Source organism: Callorhinus ursinus, unplaced genomic scaffold (assembly GCF_003265705.2).
Source record: "Callorhinus ursinus isolate GAN/ISIS: 27379988/994484 unplaced genomic scaffold, GSC_fseal_2.0 scaffold38, whole genome shotgun sequence".
NCBI lineage: Eukaryota > Metazoa > Chordata > Mammalia > Carnivora > Otariidae > Callorhinus > Callorhinus ursinus.
In genome coordinates this window covers 3,109,173-3,135,758 of record NW_027397100.1, presented here as the reverse complement: position 1 = coordinate 3,135,758, position 26,586 = coordinate 3,109,173, and the positions used below count along the sequence as shown (strand labels likewise).

Below are 26,586 nucleotides of genomic sequence, written 5' to 3'. Positions count from 1 at the left end.
AAATGTCTGTTCATGTCTTCTGCCCATTTCTTGATTGGATTATTTGTTCTTTGGGTGTTGAGTTTGATAAGTTCTTTATAGATTTTGGATACTAGCCCTTTATCTGATATATCATTAAGAAATGCAAGGCTGTTTTAACATTAGAGAAACCAAGTGAAGAATTTACCATATTAACTGAATTAAAGGAGCAAAGTCGCTTGGGCTTTCAGTAGATGCAGGGAAAATGAGTCCAATAAAAGTAAAACAAAAATAACAACAAACCACGCACAACTGAAAGAAAAATAAACACCTTCTTGACAAACTAGCAATGCCCTCACGCTGTTCCAGAACGCCTGTAAGGACCTATGGCAGACATTGTACTTAGTGGTAAAACACTGAGATCTTTAAGTTAAGGAAGAAAGCAAGGCTGCCCACTCTCACCATTTCTATTCAGCATTGTACCGGAGCTTCCTGATCAGTGCAGTGAGGGGGAAAATGAACGAACAAGGATTAGAGAGGAAGGTGTCCGGTATGGCTCCTAGCTTGTGCTTCTGGAGGTGTCTTTGTACCATTTACCGAGATGAGAAAGACCAGGAGAGAACCCAGTTGGGCTGGGTGTTCAGGGCACACAAGGGAAAGGTGTCCAACTGCCCTGGAAGACCACCAGGCAGGGAATCAGGATACTTCAGCTCCATTCCCGACTCTGATTAACCTTGGATGAGCCACTTTCCTTTTGGACCTGGATTTTCCCATCTGTAAAATGGGTGGGTGTGGGAAGATGGACTAGTGGTGGGCTGCAGTGTCCAGATCTGATGGGAAAATGAAGAAGACAGGAACAAGAATGTGTCCCATTCTCCAGGGGAGCAGGTTTTGTATACAGACCCTCTAGTGGGAGGGAGCACCCATTTGGAGATGGGGCAAGAATCTGACCAAGTCATAGGGCCATCGTGACTGTCTGCCTTCCAGGGAATCATCCCTTCTTTCCTTTGTCAAGAAGTTGTTACTATTTTGTTGCTCTTATTGGTCCTATTAAGCATGTTCTGCAGTTGTAAGACACTGACTCCCAACAACATGCCCTTTTGATGTTTTAGACCTACAACAGCCAGAGTGAGAGCAACGAAGACTATGAGATCCCCCCGATAACACCTCCCAACCTCCCTGAGCCATCCCTCCTGCACCTGGGGGACCACGAAGCTGGCTACCACTCGCTGTGTCACAGCCTCACGCCCAACGGACTGCTCCCTGCCTACTCCTACCAGGCCATGGACCTCCCAGCCATCATGGTGTCCAACATGCTGGCCCAGGACAGCCACCTGCTGTCGGGCCAGCTGCCAACGGTGAGTCCCTGTCACCCCCCATGGTTCAGCTGGATCCAGCAGGGAAGGGGCTTGAGAGGGGAACAGAATGCCAATGTTTTGATGAGGACCCTCTGCTTGTGTGCAGGGTGTGGGCTCGGATGTTTGCGTGGGGTCTGCAGAATATGAGGGGTGGGCATGGATGGTAATTTGTGTCTTCACACGGGTAACTTCTGGAGCTCTGTTTATAGTATCTTGGTAGTATTTGTTTTATTGTTATTTCTAATAGTATAATCTCATTTTTATTTTATAATGGCTTTATTGAGATATAATTCTCACACCATACAGTTCACCCATTTAAAGTGTACAGCTCAATAGATTTTACACAAGGTTGCATGACTATCAGCACAGTTCATTTTGGAACATTTTCATCACCCCCCCCAAAAAATCTTATTCCACTTAGTCCTCATTCTCAACCCCCCACAACCCCCAGCCCTAGGTAACCACTAATCTACTTTCTGTCTCTAGATATTTGCCTCTTCTGGACATTTCATATAAATAGAATCATAATATTTTTAAAATATTGTACCTTGTTTCTTGTTTAAGCTGCCAGGGAGAAGGGTGATTGCTGAGTTAAAGTTTTCAGGATAAGTAGAAAATCAGCAGGCAGGTTAGGACAGGAAAGGACCTTCCAGTTTGGGGGAACAGCATGTGTGAAAGCAAGAGGCAGGAGGGCTCATGTCATTCTTGGGGACAGCATGTGGTTCATTCTCTTTATAGGGCAGGAGAAAATGGACCTGGAGCCCGAGAGAGAGAAGGAGGTGAAAGAGCTAGTAGCCCCTGGATCCTAAGGGTCCTGAATCCCATGCTAAGGAGATATATGACTTCTTAGCATAATGGCTGATTTGAACAATCAAGAGCTGTAGAAAACTAGTAGAGCATTTTTGGTATAATAGAAAAAGTCCCTTAAGGGAATTCTAGCACTTCTCCTGAATAACTATGGTTATTTTTGTTTGTATATGATATTATATACTAGTCACAACTCTTTTAAGTTCATTCCTAAGTGACAGGAACCAAACTCAAACTAGCTTAAGCAAAAAAGACTGAAATATCCAGGGGTGGACAAGGGGTTTCAGGTATGGCTGGATCCAGAAACCCCAGTAGTGCCGTTAGGGCCCTGTCCCGTGCCCATTTCCACACAGCAAGCATGATGGCTACTGTAGCCGACATCTTCCCTGACATCTCTGGCAAGTGACCGTTTGGGTCTTCCAGGGAGGACCATGCTGGAGAACAGCCGGACCAGCAACCATTGTGTCCAGGAGGAAGCAATCTTCGATTCTGTCAGCTTGGGTCACAGACTTACCTGTGGCAGGGGAGGAGGGACTGCATAGCTGATTTCCTATCAAAATCACGTGGTGTTGGGTGGATCATGTTTATCTCTGCAGAGAATGCTCAGAGGCCACAGATGCCTGGGACCTTCGGACATACAGTGTATACTGTAGCAATCTTGACAGTGTTTTATTTACTGTTTACTCTTATTACCACCAAATCTCCTTGCTTAAAAAAAAAAAAAAGCTGGTATCCTCTATGTATTTCTGTAAGCTACATCACATTTTTTCCTTCTTTGAATCCAGGTGAGAAATAAAAGGAGGGAGGGGTGTTTCGGGTCAGGCTAAAGTGCTCAGTGGAAATTGATACTCCGTTTCTTGAGGAATAACTTTCTTTGGGGCCCATCAATAATGCAGGCCCTCCACTTCCTCTTCTCTAAGAGACCTGAAGATTCCAGAGCCATACGGTTTTAATTCCACTTTGTTAGAGTGATGTGCTTTAGCCATCTGCCCAGCTCATTGCTCACAAAACGTCACTACTCGACTGTCCCTGTTGGGGGGGTTATGGTAGCACAAGCGAGGGAGGGTCAGCAGACACCTCCGGTGTGTGCCCTGGGGAAGGCTGGGAGTGCAAGGGTTGGTATGGCTGCTGTCCTGGGCCCCGGTCCTTCTGGCCTTTGGTGCCGGTGGGCAGGAGAGACTGTGGGGGTAGTGCTTAGTGTGTGGGCTCTTGAGTCCCGCAGACCTGCCTTAAGTCCTGGATCCACCTCTGGAGCTTCATTCCCTTGCGTTGGGATCCTGACAGTACGCACCTCAAGACTGCATGGAGTGTATTTGAGATAATGTGTGCAAAGTCTTAGAAAAATGCCTGGCAGAGAGTAAACAATCAGGGGATCTTTATTATTTTGATTATTAGTAATAAAAGTGAATTCCCACTGTAACCAAATAGGGACGTTTTCCCATGAGTCTCATTTACCTAAAGGAACAGATTGCAGATACGCCAGGTACCTTTGTAGGGTCACCTGGTTATAATAGCTCTGATAATTGCAAAGAATGTTGTCTGTATGTCAGAAATGACCTTCCGATCACTCCTCCTAGGATACGTTTTGGTTGGGCTTGGTCCAAATAGGCACTTGGCGGTCATTTTCCAGATTTCTTTAAAACTAGCGCATGTTAAAGACGCTTCACAAATTCTTCCATTAATCAGTTGTCAAGGGCTCACTGAGTTTTATATTCCCTCGTTCTATAATGAAAGAGAAGCCAAGCTGTTTTGTCCAGGGGAGGGCTACTGGACCAAATGGGAAACTCAATAAACACATGTCCATCATGTCCATCTGTTGGGACTCTCCGGTGAAGAGACACAAGGCAGCCTTAGAGATAAGTTTTCCAAGTTTGTCCGAGCAGTAGGAGGCAGGCGTGTGTCTGTGCGTGTGTGGACGTGCATCCTGAAGGTGGTGCTAGAATTTGTGTCGCCACCTGCTAGGTGTCAAGCACAGTGCAGAAGGCTTTACAAACTGTTTACACGCTGCTCCCAAGAACGGAGGGAGGCAGGGATCATTCCACTGGGAAAAGGAGGCTCGGAAAAGGCAGGCAATACTTGCTCAAACAAATTGTCCCAAACGTGGTAGTTTAAAGCAACCAGAAATTGGTTCTCTCAGAGCTCTGGAGGCTAGAAGGTGTCAGGAGTGGGGAGTTTCCTCTGGAAGCTCTGGGGAGAATCCCTCCTTTGCTGCTTCTAGCTTCTAGGGGTGGCTGGCTATCCTAGCTCGTGGCCACATCGCTCGGACCTCACGTGGCCCCCTCTCTCTGTCCGTGCAGTCTCCTCTGCCTTTCTCATAAGGACACGTGTGATAGTATTTAGGGATAATCCAGGATAATCCGGCCATCTCAAGAACCTTCACTTAATCACACCTGCAAAGACTCTTTTCCCCAGTACAGGTTCCAGGGATTAGGACCTGACATAGTTGGGGGGCTGTTTTCAACCTACTGTGGTGATCACCTGTGCAACAGTCTTTATTACGAGCCTCCTAAGTCCCAGGCAGTGTTCTGAGCCCTGGCTCTACAAGATGCCCTTGAGGAACACCTGGTGCAGGTGGAGAGACAGGTGAAGTCTCCACTTCTGGAAATGTAGTAAATGCTCTGAAAGAATCGGTGCATGCTGTTGTGTGTGCCCAGAAGAGGCACCCCTAGGAAGTGATGACCTGACACATAGCAGGTTCTAGACGTAAACACGTTACGAGTAAATGAGTGAAAGAATGTCACACAGTCATTAAGAAACCAAAGCAGAACTCGAGCCCAGCTCTATCCGCTACCGTGCGCCTCTCAGTTTTACCAGGTGCCCGAGAGATGGAGCAGGGCCGCAGGTGGCCCAGAAGGTGCCCTGGTGGCCAGGAGGTCACAGATGCTGTTTGCACAGACTGAGATGCGTCAGGGATGTCGTCCCTGGAGAGGTGGGTGAGGCCAGGGCGTCTTGACGAGCATCTCATGTGTGCCAAGCCCTTCTGGCTCTGGTCCCAGAGGCCACCGATTCCTCTGGTCCCCTGTCCCGGCCTGGCGGCCTCCTGACATGCATGGCAGTCAGCTTTTCTGCTTTTAAGGTATGGCTGCTGGCAGGAATCCTGTGCAATATTGGAATTGGGCCCCTCTTACAAAATTAAATATGCTTAAAGCTTCTCCCTCGACTTCAGAGTCTTAACTGATTAAACATTCATTTCCAAGACAAAAAGAGTCAATTTAGTATGAAAGATACATTTTGCCGGTTTAATTTAAAGCACTGCACCTCCATCTGACCCCTATTTTCATAACTCAATAATTTTATCCTGTGTTGATTGTCTCATTTTGAGAGAGATATTGTATGTATAAATCAGTTTCTAAAATACCCAAAGAAACTAGAAGAGTGGAATTTATTAAGCAGCCTCTGTTAAGTCTGAAATAATTTATTTTGGAGTCGTCCTTGGGAAATGTTCGAGCTTATGGTCCCGGCATACCCAGGAGAGGCATCATCCTGGGAAGGGACAATGCTGGGTGTTGCCAGACCAGTCCCGGGGAACCTATACCTCCTGCGAGATCAGAGAGAGCCCAGGGAGAGCCTCGAGTGGGTGGAGGCGGGCCCAACGGGAGAGGAGCCCTGGCAGAGCTGTCCCCACTCCAGCCATCGGTGCTGGCCATTTGGGAAGTCGGGGCGTTTCCCCAAGCCGAGCCCGGTGGGTGGCTGGAGCTGGGTGGTGCAGTTTCGGGCCTCGGTTAGCACGGGCTTGGCATGCAGCTGGCATTCAAGTGTTCTCTCCCAGAGTTGACTCTTGTTTGCTTTCTCTGGGGCCTCGGACAAGTCTCTTCTCTCCCAGCCTCAGTTTGCCCATCTATGAAATGGGGATTGGGGTGCCAACTGTGGCGAACTCACAAATGGGAAAAGCGGAATAGTGGCTCTGTCAGCTATGACACCCTGGACAAGTATATGGCTTTGAGGTTGGATAGAGCCTCCGCCAGCACCACCACCCATGCCACTCGCCCGGGGGGCTCAAGTCTTACCAACCTGGATCAAAATCCTGAGTGCTAGACTGGTAGTTTTAGATCTTTTGTGTTCTGGGTCCCAGTCCCAAAGCATCTTGCTAGGAGTGGGCTAGGAGCCATGGCGCAGGGACCCCATGCCAAGGGAAAGGTCTTTCCAGGCTAGTGTCCTGGGGCAGGCTTTCAGGGAGGGGGCTGGGCAGTCCTTGGTTGCCACTTCAGCCCCCTGCTTTAGAGGTGGTTCCCACGAGAGAGCCTGCAGTGCTGAGTTGGGCCTGGAGGGTGGGGCAGGGCTCAGAGCTTAGGAGCAGGGCCTGTGTACTGACTCTGGGCAGTCCTTGATATACTCCTAACACCCACCCCCCATCTTCCTGTTCTCTGTTCTTCCCCTCCAGTCTCCTCTCTCTCTCCTCCTCCCTTCCCTGCCTTACCCCTCCTCCCCCGAGGAGATTTGGTCTACCTCTGTGTGAATCTCACAAGCTGAGATGTAGGGGATTCCCCTCCTGAGTCCAAGGAAAAGGGACCTAAGACACCCCCCTCAACCTTGTCTGGGTGACTGAGCTACAGGGGGCAATGGAGACCCTCCCAACCCAACCTATTTGTTTTATTATCCTTAATGCATTTAATTTGTTTTTTGTTTTGTTTTGGTTTGGTTTGGTTTGGTTTATGATTGTTATCAGTTAGTTTTTGCTGTGTTAACAAGCCACCTCAACACTTAGAGGCTTAAAGCAAACAATGAACTCTTACTAATTCTTGTGATTCTATGGGTGAGTAGGTCTTCTGATCTGGACTGGCCTGGCTGATTCCTGAGGTCAGCTTGCAGGCTTGGCTGGGACCGCCCGGTTGAGGACGATCTTGTTCACATCTTGGCAGTTGACCCGACGTCGGCTGGAACCAGTGGTCTCTCATCCCGCGGTGGCCTGGCTCTGTTCACGTGGCAGTGGCCACAGGGTTCCCAACAGCATAAAGGAAGGACAGATCGCAGGGTGCAACCACTTTTCAAGCCTCGACTCACATCACATTTGCTGATGTCCTCTTGGCCAAAGCCAGGCACATGGCCATGCCTAGGTTCAAGGAGTGAAGAAATAGGCCCCACTTCTTGAAGGGAGAAATGTCAGCGTCATGTTGCAGAAGGGTGTGGACGCAGGGAGGGCAGGAATTCGTGGCCATTTTCATGATCTATTGTGGTATCATTTTGTTTTGCTTATGGGCTTTTGTTTTCTTGACGTTTGGTATCACCTGTGAGTTAGGAGCATGGGTTCTGGAGTTAAGCTAACCCAAGTTCAAAACCCAGCTCCACCATTTGTTTCTTTCCACACTGTGACTCAGACCAAGGGGTTAATCCTCCGTGAGCCTCAGTTTCTTCAGTTTCTACCTGAAACGGAGGTAATGTTACTTGCCTCATAGGAATGTGTGAAGATTGAACGATCGGATGTAGGAAAAGTGCTCAGCCCCGGTGCCTGGCACACAGTAAGCACTTATAATAAATGTGAACTACTCTATTAATTATTCATTTTGCTCATGGAGTTTGGGTGGCTTCAGCCTTGTATCTACGTTTGTCCAGCCAGAACTGCTGGGAGTCGGCTTTGTTGGGGCAGGAAGTAGTCAGGCTGGCTCACCTGCCAGGGCCCGGGCCCAGAGGTGGGTGCCGGGAAAGGCAGGTCAGAGGCTGAGGTACAGGGGGTAGGGAGAGGGCCCCAGCTGGAGAGTGGGCTGGAGGAAAGCGTATCACCTCCGCCAAGACCACAGCTGGGGCCCAGAGCTCGAAAGCAACTGAGAAGTGACAGTCCCACTGCGTGCCAAGAAGGCAAGGGCCCCAAACCCAGCTTCTCTGGGCTGCTTGACCAGTGGCACGATCCATCTCAGTAAGAACAAGGGGTTCATGGGGATCCTCCAGCTTGGGCTTTTCCTGGGGGCCGTGTTTTTATCTAATTCCTCTCTGGGGGTGGGCATGGGGGTGGGCATGGGGGTGCAGATCTCACCACAGGCCCCTGAGGATCCTTAAGTGGGGGTAACCAGAGGCCCACGGGTTTCTTTATATTTAGCCAAGTCCAGATGCAACTCCCGCCCCCTGTTTTTTCAGAGGCAGTAAGCGAAAGAAATATGTCTTTTTACATTTTATAAAACTCAGAAAAATGGCTTTAAACAGCTTTTGCTCTCCTGCTATAATTATTTATTTTCAAACACCCCTGCAGGGGACTGCTCCGTTTTCTTATCCTGCACTCTGCTTTCTCATAAATGAACCATCACTTCAATAAATCATTATGAAAACAGAGACTAACACCAGCTCTGAAAGGTTGAAAGATTTATGTAACACATTTATGTTTCCCATTTTCTCATTCTGGTACTCGGCTGCAAAAGCTAAGCTAATAAAAGCCGCTATTAATATTTCTTGTTGCCTAGCAACCCCAGAGCGGGAGTAATAGCTTCAGCTAGAAAAATAGATGACCGATAAGGAAAAATTCAATTCTTTTATTATCTCAGGGGGAAATGGCCTTTTACTGGAACATTATGATGTACGAGTGTGAAGTTGAACACAAAAGATTTTTGTGTGTTTGTTTTTCTATCTTTAATGAACATTATTTTACCTCCACTAACTCTTTTAGGGCACTTCTGTTTTCCTCCACCCTCTCCTGCCCCCCCACCCCATCCCTCATGCTTAATTTAGCAGCTATAGTAGTTAAGAACCTGTCAGCATTTTTTAGTTTAAAAAGGTTTTTGCAGAGGTTTATAACTCGGTCATAAAAATTCACTCCCTGTTAAAACTCAGGCCCCTGATAAGCCAATACACAGGCTAGTTCTCTGCGAGCAGGCTCCCGTTTGTTGAGAGATAAGACTCGTGGTTTTCACCGAGAGAAAGGTCGGAAAAGAACAGAATGTGTTCTTTTCCGTGTCCCAGTTTTCTTTGGAACCCAGGGACGCTGTCTCTCCTGAGAACTGTTTGCTCTAAAGCTTGAGGCGTGTTCAAAGGGGGAAAAGAGGGCTCGTAGGCATTTATTGAGTACCTGCTGTGTACAGACTTGGTCCCCTTGCCTCCTCCCAGCAATCTGTTAGTATCCCCATTGTTCAGATGCAGAAACTGAGACTAGAGGCCAAGCAATGGCCAAGCAGTGTTGCCACGATGTCTCACCCCTCTGTGCTCTAGCGGAGGGTTTCTCAACCCAGCACTACCACCATCTGGGATGGGAAGGTTCTCTGTGGTGGGGGGCTGCCCTGGGCATTGTAGGGTCCCCGGCCTCTACCTGCTACCCCTGGCCTCTGGTAGCCCGCCCTCAGTCAAAATCACAGTCAAAAATGTCTCCAGTCAGTGCCAAATGTCCCCCGGGGAACAAAATCAGCCCTGGTTGAGGACCCCTGCTGGCTGTTTCTTTGATTTAGGAGGATCCACCCCCTTGTCAACCGCTGAACCCCTTTTCCTGCATTCGGATCCAGCTCAGAAGTCATCTTCTCTCTGAGGCTGCCGGGATGCTCTGGGCTGGGAGTGGGTGAGACCAAGTGAGGCGCTTGCCTCAATCTAAACATTTAAGGGAGCTCCAAAAATCTCAGTAATCAAGAGAAACAGTATCTTACTGTGATAGTTTTTAAAATCAAAATTACCACACACACACAAAAAAAACACTCTGTGATGAACAGTATATGAAAAGTACAAATAAAGGTGGGATCAGTCTGCGTTCACGGAGACAGGTGGCTGTCCATGCGAATGTCCGTCTGTGCTACCAGCCTGGGACAGCCTGAAGGCTGGGTCAGTGCGTAGGCCTTTCTCCGGCACCAGCATCTGGCAAAGGGCCTGCCTTAGCGGATCACCCTCAATGTCTGTTCATTGACGGAATGAACGGGAGAAGAGAGATTGCGTGTCCAAGGTCACAGAGTGAGAAGGGTGGGGCTGAAACTTGAAGGTGAGCCTCTGACTCTGAGCTCCGTGCTCTCTGCACCCTTCAGGCTGTGCACAGGTGAACGGAGGTTGCCTGAGGAGTGAAACCTAAGCCACAGAGGATTTGAAGATGCCCCCGGAGTACTCACAACCTGGGGGAGGGGCCGGGCCACAGCAGCCATGATCTTACCGTGCTGTCCACTTGGCTCTCCCTGTGGCTCTCATTTCAGCCTCACCGCCCCGTTGGCAGGCAGGAGAGCATCGCCAAGAGCGGAACCACGATGGCCAGCCCCTGGGCACGCTCTGCGTGCTCGCTGTGGGCAGAGATGCCTTATCTTGGCCTTTGGAGGGCAAAGACCACATCTGGTTTGACCCCAGCTCCTCTTGGCAAACTTTTCTCCTACATAGTGGCTGAATTATCTCTGACTGTAGTCTGCTAACATTTATTTAGCACTTATGCTGTGCTTGGCACCCCCTTAAGCCCTATTTGTTATCTCATTTCATCCTTCAGCCCGAGAAGGAGGTACTCTTATTGTTGCCACTTTACAGATGAAGAAACAGAGGCACAGAGAGGCGAATCACTTGGCTACCCACCTGTCAGTGGTGGCGCCGAGATCTGAGCCTGGCAGGCTGACTCCCTGGTGTCCCAGTATCCACCCTGACAGCCTTCAAACGAGTGAGGGAATGAATAAGGGAGCGGGCCAGCCAGGATTGAGACCCACGTTATCTATTTGACTCCGAGTCAAGCCATTCATGTTCATAAGGAAGCATAGCATGAAGTATGAAGTGTCAGCTTGGAATAAGGAACAGATGAATACTGAGGAGTTCAGAGGAGAGTGGGAGCGGGGAGGGCTTCCTGGAGGAGGTAGCCTTGGGATTGGGCCTTAGGGGCCAGAGAACAGCAGCAGAAGCCCGAAAAGAGGAAACTTCACACCTGTCCAGACTTCCTTGTTCACATCCAGTCAACACCCCTTCTGTTGGGATTTGCAAAACAGTTTGTGATGTTTTATGACCACTTAGGTGCCCTCTGGTGGCCATCCTCACCACCCCCCGCCGGGCTCCTAATCCGAGCCGTGACCCTCTGGCCGTGAACGGTTGCAGGGGCCAGGCATTTAACTTCCATTCTGGGCGAGATGCCAAGCTTGGCAGACTACCTCTCCCTCTGAGACCTGCTCCTGAATCATGAGGGAGAATTCAGGGAAAATCACAGCAGCATCCGTCAGCTGCAGCTTCAACATTACCCAACATGATGGCCCTTTCCTCCGAGTGCATATTCAGTACCATGTTTGGGAAAATGAGCTTTTAATGTACCATCGGCATTGCTGAGAAACCATCTCTGGCTCTGCGGAATGTCTGGAGCACATAAAACTTGAGATCTATTGGAGTCATTTTCCCCCTGCTCTGGCTGGATCATAAAAAGTCAGTCTCCTGCGCTCTTTCTCTCATCTTGTGGCTTTGTCCATTTAGAACTCGGGCGTCTTTAGAAAAGGCAGCAAGACAAAACTCCTCTAAATATTAAGGCTCCAGAGGAGAGACGCGGAGCCAAGAGCATTGGGAAGAGTCCGCGGGAGATTTCAGCACCCCAGTGGGGTTGGGCTGCAGCTGCGGCTGGGATGGGGCCTCCTGGTGTCCAAGCAGTAGCACTTAAAGGGGAGCCTGCAGTCCCGGCGTCTCTGCTCTGCCCTGCTGGGTGGTCTGAGGGAATTACTCGCCCTCTCTGAGCCTCAAGTAGTTGGAAGCTGATGCTTTTTACCCCACAGGGTGGTTTTTGGAGTCAAATGTGCTTAGAAAATACTCCTGGTGCTTAGCTTTACATGTGGGATGGAGCCGCGTCTGAGAAGGGTTTGTCGAGTGACTGGCAGACTGACTGACTATGCAAATGTTGCCTGTGTCAACACTTCCCAAACTGTAGAGCGCTGTCTCTGTTGTTGGCGAGTAAGCCCGGGTGGGGCCCCAGTAGCTTATTCCGTCTTACGGTCTAATCCACCTCATCTCATCTAACCCTCCCGTCGACCTTGGAGGGGGATGGAATTATCCTCATTTTACAGATGTGTCCCTGAGACTCTGAGGGCAAGTGGCCTGACTGAAGACACACAGCCAGGAAGTGGCAGAGGCAGGACGAGAACCTCTTTCCCTTGACCCCAAGTATTTTGTGCCGTCAGTGTTGTTCAGAAGCACCCCCAGCCCTGGGCCTCTGGACAGCGGCGGGGGAGGGGGGCGGTTCTCGCCCCTGTGTGTCCCCGCCGTTGAGGGCCTGTCAGACCTCTCACTTAAGGCAGAGTCATGGGAGGGGCAAAAATGGCCCCAGCAGCGATTTCTCCAAACTCTTGGTAGCAAGGCCAAAGAAAAGGAACTCCGGGGTGAGTAGTTCCAACCTGTCGTTGGGCTGGGTCTGTCGCATGGAGCCGGGGGCCTGCGATGCTGGAGCCTAGAGGTGTCTCTTCCGAATAAGCCAGGGTGAGTGTTTCCTGTCACCCCAGAAACTGAATGAGAGACCCGGAGTCCAGGCTCCCTTTCCTACCTCTGCCACTGGTGGATTATGTAAGGCCAGCCACTTTCCTCCCGGCCTCACGTTCTTCATGTGCTGAGTGGACAAACCTCAGATCACAGAGGGAGTCGAGGAGAGGATGTAGGGAGGGAGCATCTCTGAAGCATCCTGTGAATGGGCCCTGCCAGGGTTGTTGTCACTGGGGCTGCGGGTCAGAGCCACAGGTCAGGGAGCCTAGGGCTCAGGCAGCTGCATGTGTAACCAGCTGTGTGACCTTAGCCCGGCCACTTAACTTCTCTGTGCCACGGTTTCCTGATGGGGCTGTCGTGAGGAGTGAATGGTAGATGGTGTCCAGATCTGCACTAGAGGGAGGTCCGCGTGGTCCCACAGGGGGCTCCCAAGTATGAATCAGACCAGAGTTGCCAGCTTTGGTGCCCCTGGGTGAGGTGTGAGTCAGGCACTGGTCACAGGGGTGGGACTCATGCATAGCCTAGAGAAGGGGGCGGCTGCGTGCAGACCTTTGGCAGCCAGTACACCCAGGAGTCCATCTACCTGGGGCTCGGGCAGCCTCGGTGTCTAAAATGAGTTCCCAGTGGGATCAACATCACCTGGGAACTTGTTAGGTTCCCTAGCCCCTCAGCCTGTGATTAACCAGCTTCTGATCCTGCTGGTACCACTGGTCTGCATCATCCTCGGTGGGGGCCCAAGTTCTCCGTTGTTTTTAGTGTACACAGAACTGTCGCTTATGTGTCAGTTTGCCCTGAGGATTGCATCACACTTGTGACAGTTGCAAACCCTTTCCCCCAGAGAAAGCAGAGAATCCACACCTCTGTGGGTGGTTCCAGACTCTTCTCAGCCCCTTGCACCTCCCATTGGCTCAGGCCTTGAAGCAGACCCTTTGGCATGAGGACCGTGCCCAGCCTGAGATCTGAAGGACTCCAGGCCAGATCTCCTTAGACTGTAGAATGCCTCATCCTTGTGAGGTTCGTGGGTAACTGTGCACCGGGGGCCCACGCTGAAGTAGAAACAAAGTGCAGTAGGGGAAAAGAAGGGGAACTTCGGGCAGGGAGATCACCAGGACCTCCGTGCGACCGGGAGGTTGGGTTCTTCCAGCTGCTTATGGGGACGGTGCCTGTGTGCTGGGTACGGGGCAATCAGTGAAGCCTGTTCTCAGGGACCATGAGGGGATGGAGTGTGAGCAGTCTAACAAGCAGACTCAAGCTAGACACCGCCAGCACTAGCAACAGCTGGACAAGAAGAATGGGGCCTGGGTCAAAGGGAACAGCAAAGCATGGGCCTCCCTACCTCCACCCGCGATCCAGGGCCCAAAGGCTCAGCCTGAGATGGCCACTCCCCATCCCACAGGACTCCTCCTCTCCCTTGGGAACCCCAGACCTTGGGCCCCTATGCCTTTGCACGGAAGACCCCTCCTCCCCGCTCCCTTTCACCTGCCTTGGGAACTTGACATATTCTTACTCGCTGTGTCCCTGCTGAGGAGAAGCAGGATTCTAGCCACGGAATTGGCAGCACCCTCCTCGGCATATCTTCACCATTGTGACTTTGGTCAGACTGAACTGGAACTGTGTCTTCCCATAGCCCTACATGTCGTAGGGAATAGGCTCGCTCTGCCCCAGCACTTGGCGGAAGCCTGCCACCCAAGAAGGCATCCATAAGTGCAAGTGACCAGCGGCTGGCCAATGACACTGGAGACAAAACTGTCTTCTGGGAATAGGGGTTTAGCCTCTGCTGTGGCCCCTTAGCCTAGACACTCACACCATGTCTCTGTACCCACTGCTCCCTGCTGTGCTGAAAGGGGGTCAGCACTTTGCCAGAAATAACATCACTGGCCTTGGACCTCGCGAGACATGGATTTAAATCTGAGTTCCTCCAGCTGCTTGCCATGTTGAGCAAGCTCCCCACCCCCTCTGAACTTTAGTTTTCTTATGTGTGTAAAATGGATATGTTAATAATTCTTACCGTATGGAGCTATTTTGGTAATTAAATGCTATAATGTTTATAAAATGCTCAGCATGATAACCATAATAATGCTATTAGTCTCTAAGCGCTTTGCGTACAAGCTGCCTCCTTTTCTTCTCTGCCCACCCACACAGAGGACTCTGTATCCTTTCTAGATCTCCCAAGAAATCCACCTGCCCAAGTATTGGTGGACAAAGTTGGCTCCCTGGAGGTCTTACGGGGATGCCCACCACAGACAGCAGCACACATCTGTGCTGCTGAGTCCCTGTTTGGTCCCACAGATGCTCTGATGACCTCTCTCTCCTATCCCTGCCCGCATGGCAAGTTCAGTGTTGGGCTACCCTCCATTCTGTCTGCCGCTGGGTTCCCCTCAGCCTGTGCATCTACCCCCACAGGCCTACAGATCCAGATGCCCCGCTGAAGTCAGCCCAACGAAGGCTCCTCCATTCCCAGCACCTGACTTCCTTAGAGGTTAGGTTAGGGCCTCTTTGGTTTGAATTGCGCATCCTTGGGGGTCACCCTCCACCCAGAGCAGGGCATAGTGCATCTCTCAACACAAGTGAAGTATAGTCTTCTCCCACAGAGGGATTCTGGTTGCATTAGTTTGAATCCCCCAAGAAGCAGCGCTAGACAGGATCAGGCAGGTAAGAGATTTGTTGAGAGGGAGAAAGATGAGGTGGGAGGTGGGGGACACAGGGCTGATGCCTGTGGAAGGGGGCAGTAGGAGGGGGGCTGGGTATGAAGAGTCTTAGGGCACGATTCCCAGAAAGGTTTGCCCAGGCCAGTGGGGAGTCCTCAGACCAAAGTCACCCACGGGAGGAGCTGCTTGTCTCACCAGATGGTGCTGCCTCAGTATCCCCCGTGTGCTCAGCTGCTGGCTAGGGGTTGCCTCAGCTAGAGCATGTTCATGGAGCCAGGCAGCAGTGGGGTTCCCACAGCAGGAGGGCTGACCCGTGCATTTGACCATGGCCCCCTGTGCCACACAGGTCTGATTCTCCTTGGTTCCCTGGGCCCCTGTTCCTGAGGGAAACTTAGTGGAGCAAATGACAGTTCCCCTCTCCCTCGGCTATCCCCTGGATGGATCTGGGGGCTTCTGTGTCTTACCTGCTCTGGAAAGGTCTGAGTCCTTGGCGCTTGTTCAAGGTTGCTGCACCCGTGCATTCACAGTTGCGATGGGGAAGGGAGTCGCAGGAAGCGCCCAGGTGGGTCACCTGGGTCACGTGTGTATTACACTCTCTGCCCCCAGGGAGTCACAGCCGCCCTCCCTCCTCCTGCCGGTCAGGATGGATTCCCCTGCTGTGACGGGGAGTCTTCTTCTCACCTGCTGCTCCCTAGACATAAGCCCCAAGGCCCCTGGCAGCAGCCACACCTGTTGTGTCCTTTGGCAAGAACATGCCCCTTTGGGGGGCCAGGTGCTCCAACCCAGCCGAGCCCAGAATTGCAGAGCCAGGAAGCACGAGATCCCCCGGTGGGTCTCCGGGAGGGATAACGTGTAGGGCTGTTGCTGTCTCTGCTTCCACCCCTTGACTCCTGGACCCGTGTACTCTTCACAGAACCACACGGAGGTCTCCACTGTGACGCCCATACCACGCCATGGACGACCGTACCCTGTCCTTTCAGTGTTTCCTTGCTAGGGCTTTGCCCCTGTAGAAGGCTCTCCCAGCATTCTGTGAGGATGCTGGCCTCTGGCCGGCGAGACACGTGCTATGGCCAGGAGACCCCCCTGACGAGGGTCTGTTCCCACACCTGTCTCTGTGAATGGGCCCCCTGGTTGCGTACCGTGTCGTGTGGGATTCCATGCCTGTGGCCCGTGCTTTCGGTCGGCCCCCAGAGAGCAGTGCTGGCTCAAGTCCTGCAGATAGAGAGGCAAACCACGCCCAGAGTATCTATTGTTGAGAGGACGCACTGCTGGCTCGTCCGTAATGGAAGGGGCCAGGCGTAGTAGACGTACCATCCAGGGGTAATGCCACGCGTGGGGCTCAGCGTTGGTCTCTGTTGTTGACAGGGTGGACGTTCAGAGGTGGCAGCAGCTAAATTGGCCTTGACAAGGGGGAGTTCCTGTCACTGGGTCCATAAATAGCCTCCGTCTTTGCTGCCTTGGCCACTACATCCAGGCGCTCAGTGCCATTTGGGGAGTGGTTGATGGTAATGGCTGGCTAATGGCAATGGGCCAAGCCCTTTTGTCCACTTGATCGTTCAGCGCCTCTTCTATGACGAATGCCTTCTGGTTGGCAAAACATGATTCAAAAATCACACTTTATGCTCACTCTTGTATCTCCATCCATACACCTCTCCCCCAGACCTGGCTTGCCTCCAAGCTCACATTTCTCTTCCTTCTAGGCCCCTGACCGACAGCCAGGCCCTTGGCCGCTGCTGTGAATCTGTATATAATCCATCCTCATTATTGGCGGATTTCTCTATTCGCCACTTCATCTACTAGCTAAAATTTATTTTTAACCCCGAAATCAATACTCACGGTGTGTTCACGGTCATCTGTGGACACGCAAAAATGGCAGAAAATTCACATCACTCCACGTGCGTGTTCCCAGCTGGGGTCAAACAAGGCAGTGCTGTGTCTTCTCACTTCCGTTTTCCTTCCGTCAACAAGGATCTGTTTTGCAGTTTGTGTAGTGCCACTTTTTTTTTTTTTTGCGTTTTGTGGCTTATTTCACTGTTTAAAGTGGTCCCCAAGCATAGTGCAGACATGCCGCCTGGTGCTTCTAAACTCAAGAAATGTCTCACAGAGAAAATAGGTGTGTTCAGGCATGAGTTACGGTGCCTTGAATTCAATGTTAATGAGTCAACTATATATCAAATAAGGCTTTTTTAAACAGAAACACACATAAAGCAAGGTCATGTGTTGATTGGCAGATGAAAATGTTGTGACCAGAGGCTCCCGGGAACCTAACCCTGTATTTCCTCTAGGAGCAGTGGTTCAACATTCGCTAATCAGAACCCAAATACCGGGGCGCCTGGGTGGCTCAGTCGTTAAGCACCTGCCTTCGACTCAGGTCATAATCCCAGGGTCCTGGGATCGAGCCCCGCGTCGGGCTCCCTGCTCCATAGGGAGCCTGCTTCTCCCTCTCCCGCTCCCCCTGCTTGTGTTCCCTCTCTCGCCATCTCTCTCTGTGTCAAATAAAATCTTAACACACACACACCCAACTACCGTGAAGGATGAGAATTGAATCTAGTCTCAGCTGCTCCTCCTTCCACACAAAGTGAGTGATCAGATGCAGGGCCCACAGCCCCACCCACTGGGAACATCATTCTGATCTGTTCCCTTTTATCCTTTTTTTTTTTTTTTTTAGAGAGAGAGAGAGTGCATGCCCATGCAGTATGGGGAGGGGCAAAGGGAGAGGGAGAGAGAATCCCAAGCAGGGTCTATGCCCAGCGCCCAGCACGGAGCCTGATGCCGGTCTTGATCTCACAACTCTGAGATCATTACCTGAGCCAAAATCAAGAGTCAGACGCTTAACCTACGGAGCCACTCAGGCGCCCCTGCTCTGTTCTCTTTCAAGGCCCCCCACCCCCATGCATGTCACTGCAATGGAGTCACCACCCACTTTTTGGCTCGTACCCACATGGGGAACTGACCCATCTGTAAACTGTAGTTGGGCCTTTCCTTCTTGTTCCGGCGGGTTGTTCAAGACCTCTTCCGTTTATCAAATGTCTACTAAGTATGTATTGAGATGATCACATAGTTTTTCTTCCTTAGTATGTGGGGGTGATGAATTTTATTAATAGATTGCTCAGTATTAACATATTCTACTTGGTTATGATATGCGTGTATACATATGCATGGTTATGATATGCATATATACATACATATTTAAACGTACGTACGTACATGTAGTTTTTTTAATGTGAGGCTGGATCTAAGGCACTATTATTTTACTTAAGGTTTTTCTTTTACATTTTTTTTAAGTAGGCTCCACGCCCAGCATGGATCCCAATGCGAGGCTCAAACTCACAACTGTGAGATCAAGACCTGAGCCGAGATCAAGAGGCAGACACTTAACTGACTGAGCCACCCAGGCGCCCCATCTTTTACATTTTTTATAGTGACTGGATCAGTAAATAACTTTCTCATATTTCTGAAGTGAAATACAGATTATACTATAATCTATATAACCGTCATAGAGGTTATACCATCTTCATACAATGAGTAGTTCATTACACGGAGATCTATACGGCTATTACCACTGAATGACATGTAGTATTATCTTATAATTTTTAAAGCCTTTGTACCTGTAATTACATCCCATTCCTATCCCTAAAGTTGTATATTGTAGTTTTTCTCTTTTTTTTATGCTCATCTTTATGGGGGGGCTCATTCATGTTATTGGTCTCTCCACTTTGTTTCATTGGTTTTATTCAGAGAACCATCAGAGCTGTGTATTAATTCTATTACTTTTCTTTTTTCTTAATGTATTCATTTCTTCTTTTACATCTATTAATTCCTTCCTTTCTTTCTGTAGATGTTTCACTTTAGATTCTTTAGTTCATTTACTTTTCTTGATTATTGTTGAATGATTGAAAAGGTGATGGCTATACATTTTTTCTGAGTATGGCTTTGGCCGTATCCTGTTCTACATTTTGAAATGAGGTATTCTTACGTCTTCTACCTCTTCCAAAAACGTAGCTTTATTGATTTTTATAAAAATGGTACATGGTTTGTTGTAAAAAAAAAAAAAATTACACGCCAATACGAAGAAGAAAGAAAAGATCATTAAACTGCACCATCCACACATAACTATGATTAACCATTTGCTGGTTAGGTATCTTTTCACATCATACACATACAGTTTACACAAATAAGACATAATATGGGGCCTTTTCCTGGACTTTGTAGTCTGTTCTGTTGGAGCTGCTCTGTGTGGCCTGACAATTCCCTGCAGCAGTAGCCAAGGGACGTATTTCCACGTCCGTAGTTACAGGCCGCACCCTTATGTCAGCGGCTGCGTAACGTTCCGTTGTGTGGCTGGTTCACTGTGAACATAAACAGTGTTCTGTTGGCATCGAGGCTGTTTCTGACTTTCCTCAAGTACAAAACTCTCTTGAGATGGGTTCCTTCAGCATTGGGGAAACGATTTTTGGAGGGTGTGCTCTCAGAGAGGGAGGAAAAGAGAGCTCTTCCCCAGGCAAGCTTCTTCGTCCTCCGAGCCTCCTCCGTCTGACCTGCAAACCTGGGAGTCATTAAGGTGCCCACCTCATAGGAGGGAGATGAGAATAAGTGAGGGGCCATTTGTGGAGGCTTCAAAACTATTTGCAGATTGTAGGGGCCCTAAAAATCACTGCAGGGAGAGGGGGACACAGAGTCCTCTGACCTGGCCATGGAGGGGCGGGAACTCTGATTTTTAAGGGTGGAGCCAGCCCAGATTGCAAAACAGCCTGTGGTCCTGAGCCACTTTGGCAACACTTGGCCATTGCCTTTAAGAGGCTGGATAGCAGGCAATGCCTGGCTTCCTCTGCGCTCCTAACATCGTCTTGGAGCCAGATGTGTCCCTGGCTCCCCCTTTGCCGATTACTTTATGGCAGTTTAGGCAGTGGGAACTGCCCCAGAGCTCTTGAGTCCTTTCTGTGCCTTGGATGTGCTGTGTTACCTGAGGACCAGTCCTTGCCCTCTCTGGGCCTCCTCTCCCTGGACCCTTCCAGCCTGACCTGCCGCTCTTCTGAGAAAGAGTGTCAGAGGCTTGGCCTGCCGCCTCCAGCCCCTCCCAGGCATTTCATTCTTGGCTTAACCAGGGACTTCAACAGGCAACGCTTTTCTCGAGAGTTCATAAAAACATGTAAACACGGATGAGGATACAAAATATTGAGCAGCAAGGCAGTAAAACACGCCAATGTTTGTTGTGTTGATTGAATATTCATGAGCTGACTGTTTAAATTACAGTTCACAACTGTTGCAGGGCCTGATGAATAATTTAAACGAGGGTGGCCAAAGAGATTTCAACACCGCATTAGCAAACTGCTCAGGATCAGCTACAGAGAATTTATAATTAGCTTGGAATATCCTATAATAAATTCTTTGGAAAGATGGTTTTAATTAGCACGTGTGCTAATTCAGAATGTAGACCGTTCACGTTAGGGAGGAGGGGTGAGTAACCCTTCGCTTCCCTTGTGCCTCCTCCCTCCGGTGGGTTCCAGCCACCCGGAATCTCTGAGCCATGCTGAGCCTGCCTCTTGAGTCACTCCTACCTCCACTGCCCCTGCCTCGGGGGAGCCCCACTGCCCCATCCCAGCTCAGGCATTCAGGTCATGGCCTGGGCTGCCCGGAAGCCTGTGAGCTTTCTGAAATGCAAATCTGGTTCCACTTCTGCCCCTTTTAGAGCCCCTCCATTGAGGAAGCCCAGAAGGTGAAGTGGCTGGTCAAGGTCATTCAGGTCATTCAGGGTAAGGTCTTCTCACCCTGAGCATGCCATTGGACCACTGGACTCCAGCCAGGCTCTGGACTTGGAGGAATGGTATGGAACAGCATAAGCAAAGGCAAAGAGGCAGGACTGCCAGTGGGGAGCAGATGAGACTTGAAGGAAGCAGGAACCCAGGCGGGCATGGCTCCAGTGTTGGAGAGGGTAGAGTAGGTGGCAACGCCTGCTCAGGGGCTGGGTATCAACTGCGCTGGCCTGGAGCTTGGGAAGGCTGCCACTCTGGGGCCCAGAGCACCCAGGTCTACCTGGCTCATTCCCTCCACATTTCCTGAGGGCCTGCTGTGTGCCATGCCTGGGGCTAGACACTGGGGGGAAAGCCCCGAGCAAAGCAACAGTCCCCAGTTCATGGCTGGAGCACACCGCCAGAATCATGCACACAGGCAGGGCGTGTATAATCACAACCATGACAAGGCCAATGAAAAAAATAACAAGGTGCCATGAGAGGTAGTCACTGGGGGACCCTGGTGTAGGTAGGAGAACCAGTGAAGGCCTTCTGGAGGCATGACATTTGAGCTGAATCCTGAAAAGTAAGTAGGGGCTAGGAAGGCAAACAGGGCTGCAGGCCCAGGGAGCTGGGCCAGCAGGATGTCACAGCTGCCCCATCCTCAGAGGCAGGTGCTGAGGACAGGGGTCGAGCAGAGTCCCTGGCAGTGGCCGGGCGTGGGGGTGGGGGTTGGACTGGTAATGGGAAGGGGGCATCTGTCCCTGGGGAGCTTTTGCTGGAAGGCAAGAATCCCCTTTTCTGGTCCCAAATCCTGGCTCCAATGTTTCAGGCTGTAAGACCTTGAGTAAGACATGTGGCATTTCTCAACTTTGTTCCATTGGACTCACTCCTGCACTCTTCATTCATTCTATAAACTTTTATGGAGCCCCTACTGTGTACCAGGCACTCTCTCAAGCCCTGAGCAGATGACAGTCGTGATCCGTGGAGCTTACATTCCAGTGCGGTAGCCAGACGACAAGACAAGGAGGTAAAATACACCCTTCCCGACACTCAGATGGGGAAGCAAAGGTTGGATGCCAGATAAGCAGGTGCATCCTTGCAGAACGCGGCTCGGCCCTCATGTTGCTGGCAGGGACGTCAGGCCCCCTTCAAAACTGGAACTGAAGATCAAGTTCAGGAAGACAGAGGATTCACAGCCTGGACAGGTCGTTTTGGTTATCAGCTCCCTGTGTCCAAGGTCACTGGCTCCACCTCTCAGCCCTCTCCTGTCCATTACATCTGCCCCGGGTGCCTCCTGACCCCTACCTCCGGGCTCCTGCCCTGAGCACAGGAAACCTGCTGGGCCATCCGGGCTCCCCAGAGCCTGCACGAGTAAGCTCTCACCCCTGTGATCTGCCCTCCGGGTTCCCCCAGCATCATCACTGCCTGGGCCCCAGGGCACCCTGCGTCCTAGCAGCCCCCTGACACTCAGGGTGACCATCCTGTTGACTCTGGACCACAAGCCTCCAGTTCTGTTGTAATCACAGCAGTTTCCTGGTGGTTTTCATTGCTTTTGTCCTGCAGGCACTCCCCAGGCCCCCGTTCTTCACAAAGATACAGAAGAGTTCCGCTGTAGTCAAAACCAGACAGCGATGCTGTGCCGACTACCCTGGATGCATAGCAGAACTGTGCCCTCTCGGGTGTTCTGTGACTGTGGCCCAGCCAGGCCCGCGATGCACCCCTCCACCCTCAGTAGTGGGAGGAGCTCAGATTTTGGGGTCAGGCAAACCCCAGGGTGGGATCAAGGCGCAATTGATGTTACTGCTCTGGGACTCCATGTGCTCATCTGTGAAGTGGGCGCAGCAGCATCTACCTCACAGGGCTTGTTAAAAGAATCACTTGAGACTGAAGATAAGAACGTGGCCGGCAAGAGGCATAGTGGTGTTTGGCCCCTCAGTTCTGCAGTTCGTGTCCTCGCGGGGGCATTTCCGGGACAGCAATACCCAGCCTCCACGACTGCACTTTCCCCTTAGCGTCTACATAGAAGGTCATCCTTGAACATCTGCCCACTGTCCGGTTTCTCTCCTGATGGTCCCAGTGGGGCTCCCAGGGAGGGTCATCGACCCTGGTTGTCTGTATTTCCTCCCTCCCATTCCCTCTGGCCTCTGCCCTTCCCCCAACTACAAAACTGTTCCACTTAGGGGCGCCAGTGGCCTCCACATTGCCAAATCCATGGGGCACGCCCTGCCTCTATCATACTTGACATTCAGGGGCCACTCCCTTCCTCCTGAAATGCCTTCCCTCTCTGCTTCCTCGATGTGACTGTGCCACTCCTGGCGTCCTCCACAGCTCCCACCACCCCTTCTCACAGCCCCCTCCCACACCTCCTTCTCCATGGGGGTTGGGTACCTCCGGGGACCCCAGGACAGTTTCCATTGCTCAGTCCCCGCCTCTAAAGAGCAGACCATGTAGTTGACCATCCCCACCTAGAGGCCCCACTGGGATGCTCTGCCCCCCTGACCGCTCCTCCCCACCCGGCTGCGCGCATCTCTTCTCCCATGTGACCAGCCTGTGAATATCATTAGTGCTCGGGTGTCAGCCTGGACCACCTGCCATGACCAGTCCCAAATCCCGCCTCTCTTATCTCCCCTTGGCCTCTCTCACAGCCATCTCTTCCTTCCCGTTATCCGAACCTGCCACAGTGACTATGTCACTTCTCACCTGTTAGCTGCCACCTGCTAGCCGCCAAGCTGGCCTTCTAAAATTGAAGTCACTGATCCGCCTAAAATCTTTCTGGGCTCCTGGTGACCCTCAGCATGAAATCTGAACATCTTCACCCGGCCCCTTCCTGTCCTTCTCACGCCCCCCCACTAACCTGCTCGCTGAGGCCTTTCCAGAGCCCCCGTCTGCCCCTCACAAGCTCACGGTGGCCCCGTCTGCCCCTCACAAGCTCACGGTGGCCCCGTCTGCCCCTCACAAGCTCACGGTGGTCCATGGCTTTCCTTCCAGCGCTCATCACCGTTGTGACTGCATGTTGACTTGGGTGTGGAATTGATTGATGCCTGTCTCCCCAACAAGACCATCAGCTCTGGGGGGGCTGGGACCGCGCCCGTGTAACTCACCATGAAATCCGTGCTCTGCAGTACCTGGCACATAGCAGATAGGTAGTAAATACAGATGTTTCCGCTATGATAGGAGAGACGCAATTCTACAAAACCTGCAAAATCCTAAAAATGACAGAGCTTATGGGAAAAACAGGGCCAGGGCAAACGTCTCAAGGTCTCTGCAACTTTGTAACCACAGCATTAACGGAAAACCATAATGATTCTAATGCTCATACCCGCACAACTAAAAAATATATGTTCAATTCTTACTAAATAAACTCTCAGGAAGAACTGGAAAGGTAACTTCACGGAAGGTGGGGAAGGATGACTTTTTTGCTGCTGGGTGATGGGGGAGAGGGACAGCCTGCACACAGACTGAAGAGAAACATGCAGAAAGTGCTTTCACACCAGAACCTGTGGCTGGGTGGGAAGAGAGGAGGGGGGTGGGGGGCCATCGGGCGCAGGGAGAGCACTCACCCCTCCACTTGCTGCTGGGTTCCGCTGGATTAGCATCCTCTGTGGCCAGAGGCGGTTCCTTGGTGGCACACAATAGTAATGTGCTGGAAGAACCTCGTAGGCCTGAATACGACAGCAGGAAGCACGCTGCATTTGTCGTGTGGGTGAGTGCGTCCACGGTGCATTAACGGTGGGTGCATTAATAACGTGTCGCACTCTGTGATGTGGTTGGCTCACTCATCTGTCTGTCCCCCTGGACTTGGTGGCCGTTCCTGAGTGACAGGGGCTCTGCCTGCCTTCTTTGTCTCCGGGTCTGTGGCTCATGGGCTGTCACCGTGAGGGCCCCGGGGCTGTGGCAGATCACAGGCCTCCACTTCTGCCCTTGAGGAACTGAGCGTGTGCCAGGTGGCACTCCGGAGTTACCCCCAGAACACTTGCTAGACAGATGCCTAAGCAGCATGGGCTCTGTGTTAGTGAGGGCTCCCCAGAGAAACAGAACAGCATATGTAGACATACATATAAGAGGAAGTTTATTATAGGAATTGGGTCCTGTGGTAATGGAGGCTGAGAAGTCCCATAATGTGCCATCGACGGGCTGAAGAGCCAGGGGAGCTGGTGGGATGATTTAGTCCAAGTCCAAAGGCCTGTGAGCCTGGAGCTCCAAAGTCTGGGGCAGGAGAAGATGGATGTCCCAGCTTCAGAAGAGAGAGAATTTGCCCTTCCTCTGCCTTTTTGTTCTCTTTTGTTCTATGTGAGGGTCCTCAGTGGATTGGCTGATGCCCACTTGCTTGGCTGATGCCCACTTGCACGGGTGAGGGGAATCTGCTTTACTCATTGGCCAATTCAAATGCTAATCTCTTCTGGAAGCACCCTTCCAGACACACCCAGAAATCACGTTTTACCTGCTCTCTGGGCACCCCTTAGCCCAGCCAAGCGGACACACAGAATTAACAATCACTGGTGCTGAGCCTGGGCCAGAAGAGGTGGACTTGGCAGATCATGAGGAGGTGGCATTGCCCGACCTGGAGGCCACGTGGACGTAGGACGTGAAGGAGGAAGGAGTCTGAGCAGATAATTCATTCAACAAGCATTCATTGAACCCCTGCTGTGTGTCAGGCGCTGTTCTGGCGCTGGCAGTCCGTGGGTGAACACAGGAAGATGTGAGCCCGTGTGGAACTCACACCCTGGCAGGCGGAACAAGATAAGAAATAGTAAAGTAATAAAGAAGTCAGGTGGCGTGTTCACAGGTGATCAGTGCATTGGAAGGAAGAAAACGGCAGCATGAAGCGGGGTGGGCGCCAGGGGGGCAGAGGGCAGTTTGGGGAGGATGGTCAGGGAAGGTAGGAAAGGGCGGATCTGACCAAGATGGGCAGGAGGTGAGGGTGTAAGTGGGGTAGGTATCCCCCCTTGCTGGGGAAGAACATCCCCTACAGAAGCAACAGCTAACTTCCAGGGTTTCCCACCCTTGGCGCTACTGACATTTTGGGCTGGGTCATTCTTCGTGGGGGGAGGCTGTCCTGCATAGTAGGATGTTTAGCAGCGCCCCTGGCCTCGTACCCAGTAGATGCCAGTAGCATCTCCCAGTCGTAACTGAAAATGTCTCCAAATATTGCCAAATGTCCCCCGCGGTGCAAAATCACACTGAGCTAGAGAAGGACCCTGAGCTTCGAGCACGCTTCGAGCACGCGTGGGTGTCTTCAAGGGATAGCAGGAGGCAAGCGTGCGGGAGTGGAGTTAAAGGGAGAGAGGGGCAGGCCAGAGAGGTAGCAAGCTGCTGCCGGTGCTGCTGGAGGGGTTGCTCTGGGAGCTTGTGGCTTGTAAGGACTTGGGCTTTTCTTGGACTGCGGTGGGGAACTAGGGCAGGCTCTGAGCGGGGGCGTGAGGGCCGCAGCTCCCACCCCAACCCAAACAGAAACCGCACACCCCCAGCAGGGCAGTCCCAGACCCAGTGTCTCAGAGACCCTGTTCTGCAAACCTTTCTTCCAAGACAAAATCAGCCCTGAAGGGGACAGATTGCTTTCCATTTACACCCTTCCCTGCTGGTGCCTTCATATTCATAACAGGATGATCAGTGTATCCAGGAACGGGGCTGTTGCCTTAAAAGGATAAATTAGTCTGACTCTTAACTCAATAATTAAAACTATGATGGCGCACGGCCTGCAGGGATAATGTACTATTATTATGGTCGTTTGTTTCAATTAAATGCTTACCGATTTTACAATAGCAGCTG

At 51.3% G+C, this 26,586-nt stretch overlaps 1 protein-coding gene across 7 annotated transcripts in view; it reads left to right on the top strand.

The window, feature by feature from the left end:
• TOX2 (TOX high mobility group box family member 2) overlaps positions 1-26,586 on the top strand; it is a 133,255-nt gene that overhangs the window by 85,047 nt on the left and 21,622 nt on the right. For all 7 annotated transcript variants that reach the window (XM_073880391.1, XM_025875659.2, XM_073880389.1 and 4 more), the window contains one exon: positions 1,071-1,316. In XM_073880391.1, coding sequence (XP_073736492.1) covers positions 1,071-1,316 — 246 coding nt within the window. The remainder of the gene's footprint in view (positions 1-1,070; positions 1,317-26,586) is intronic.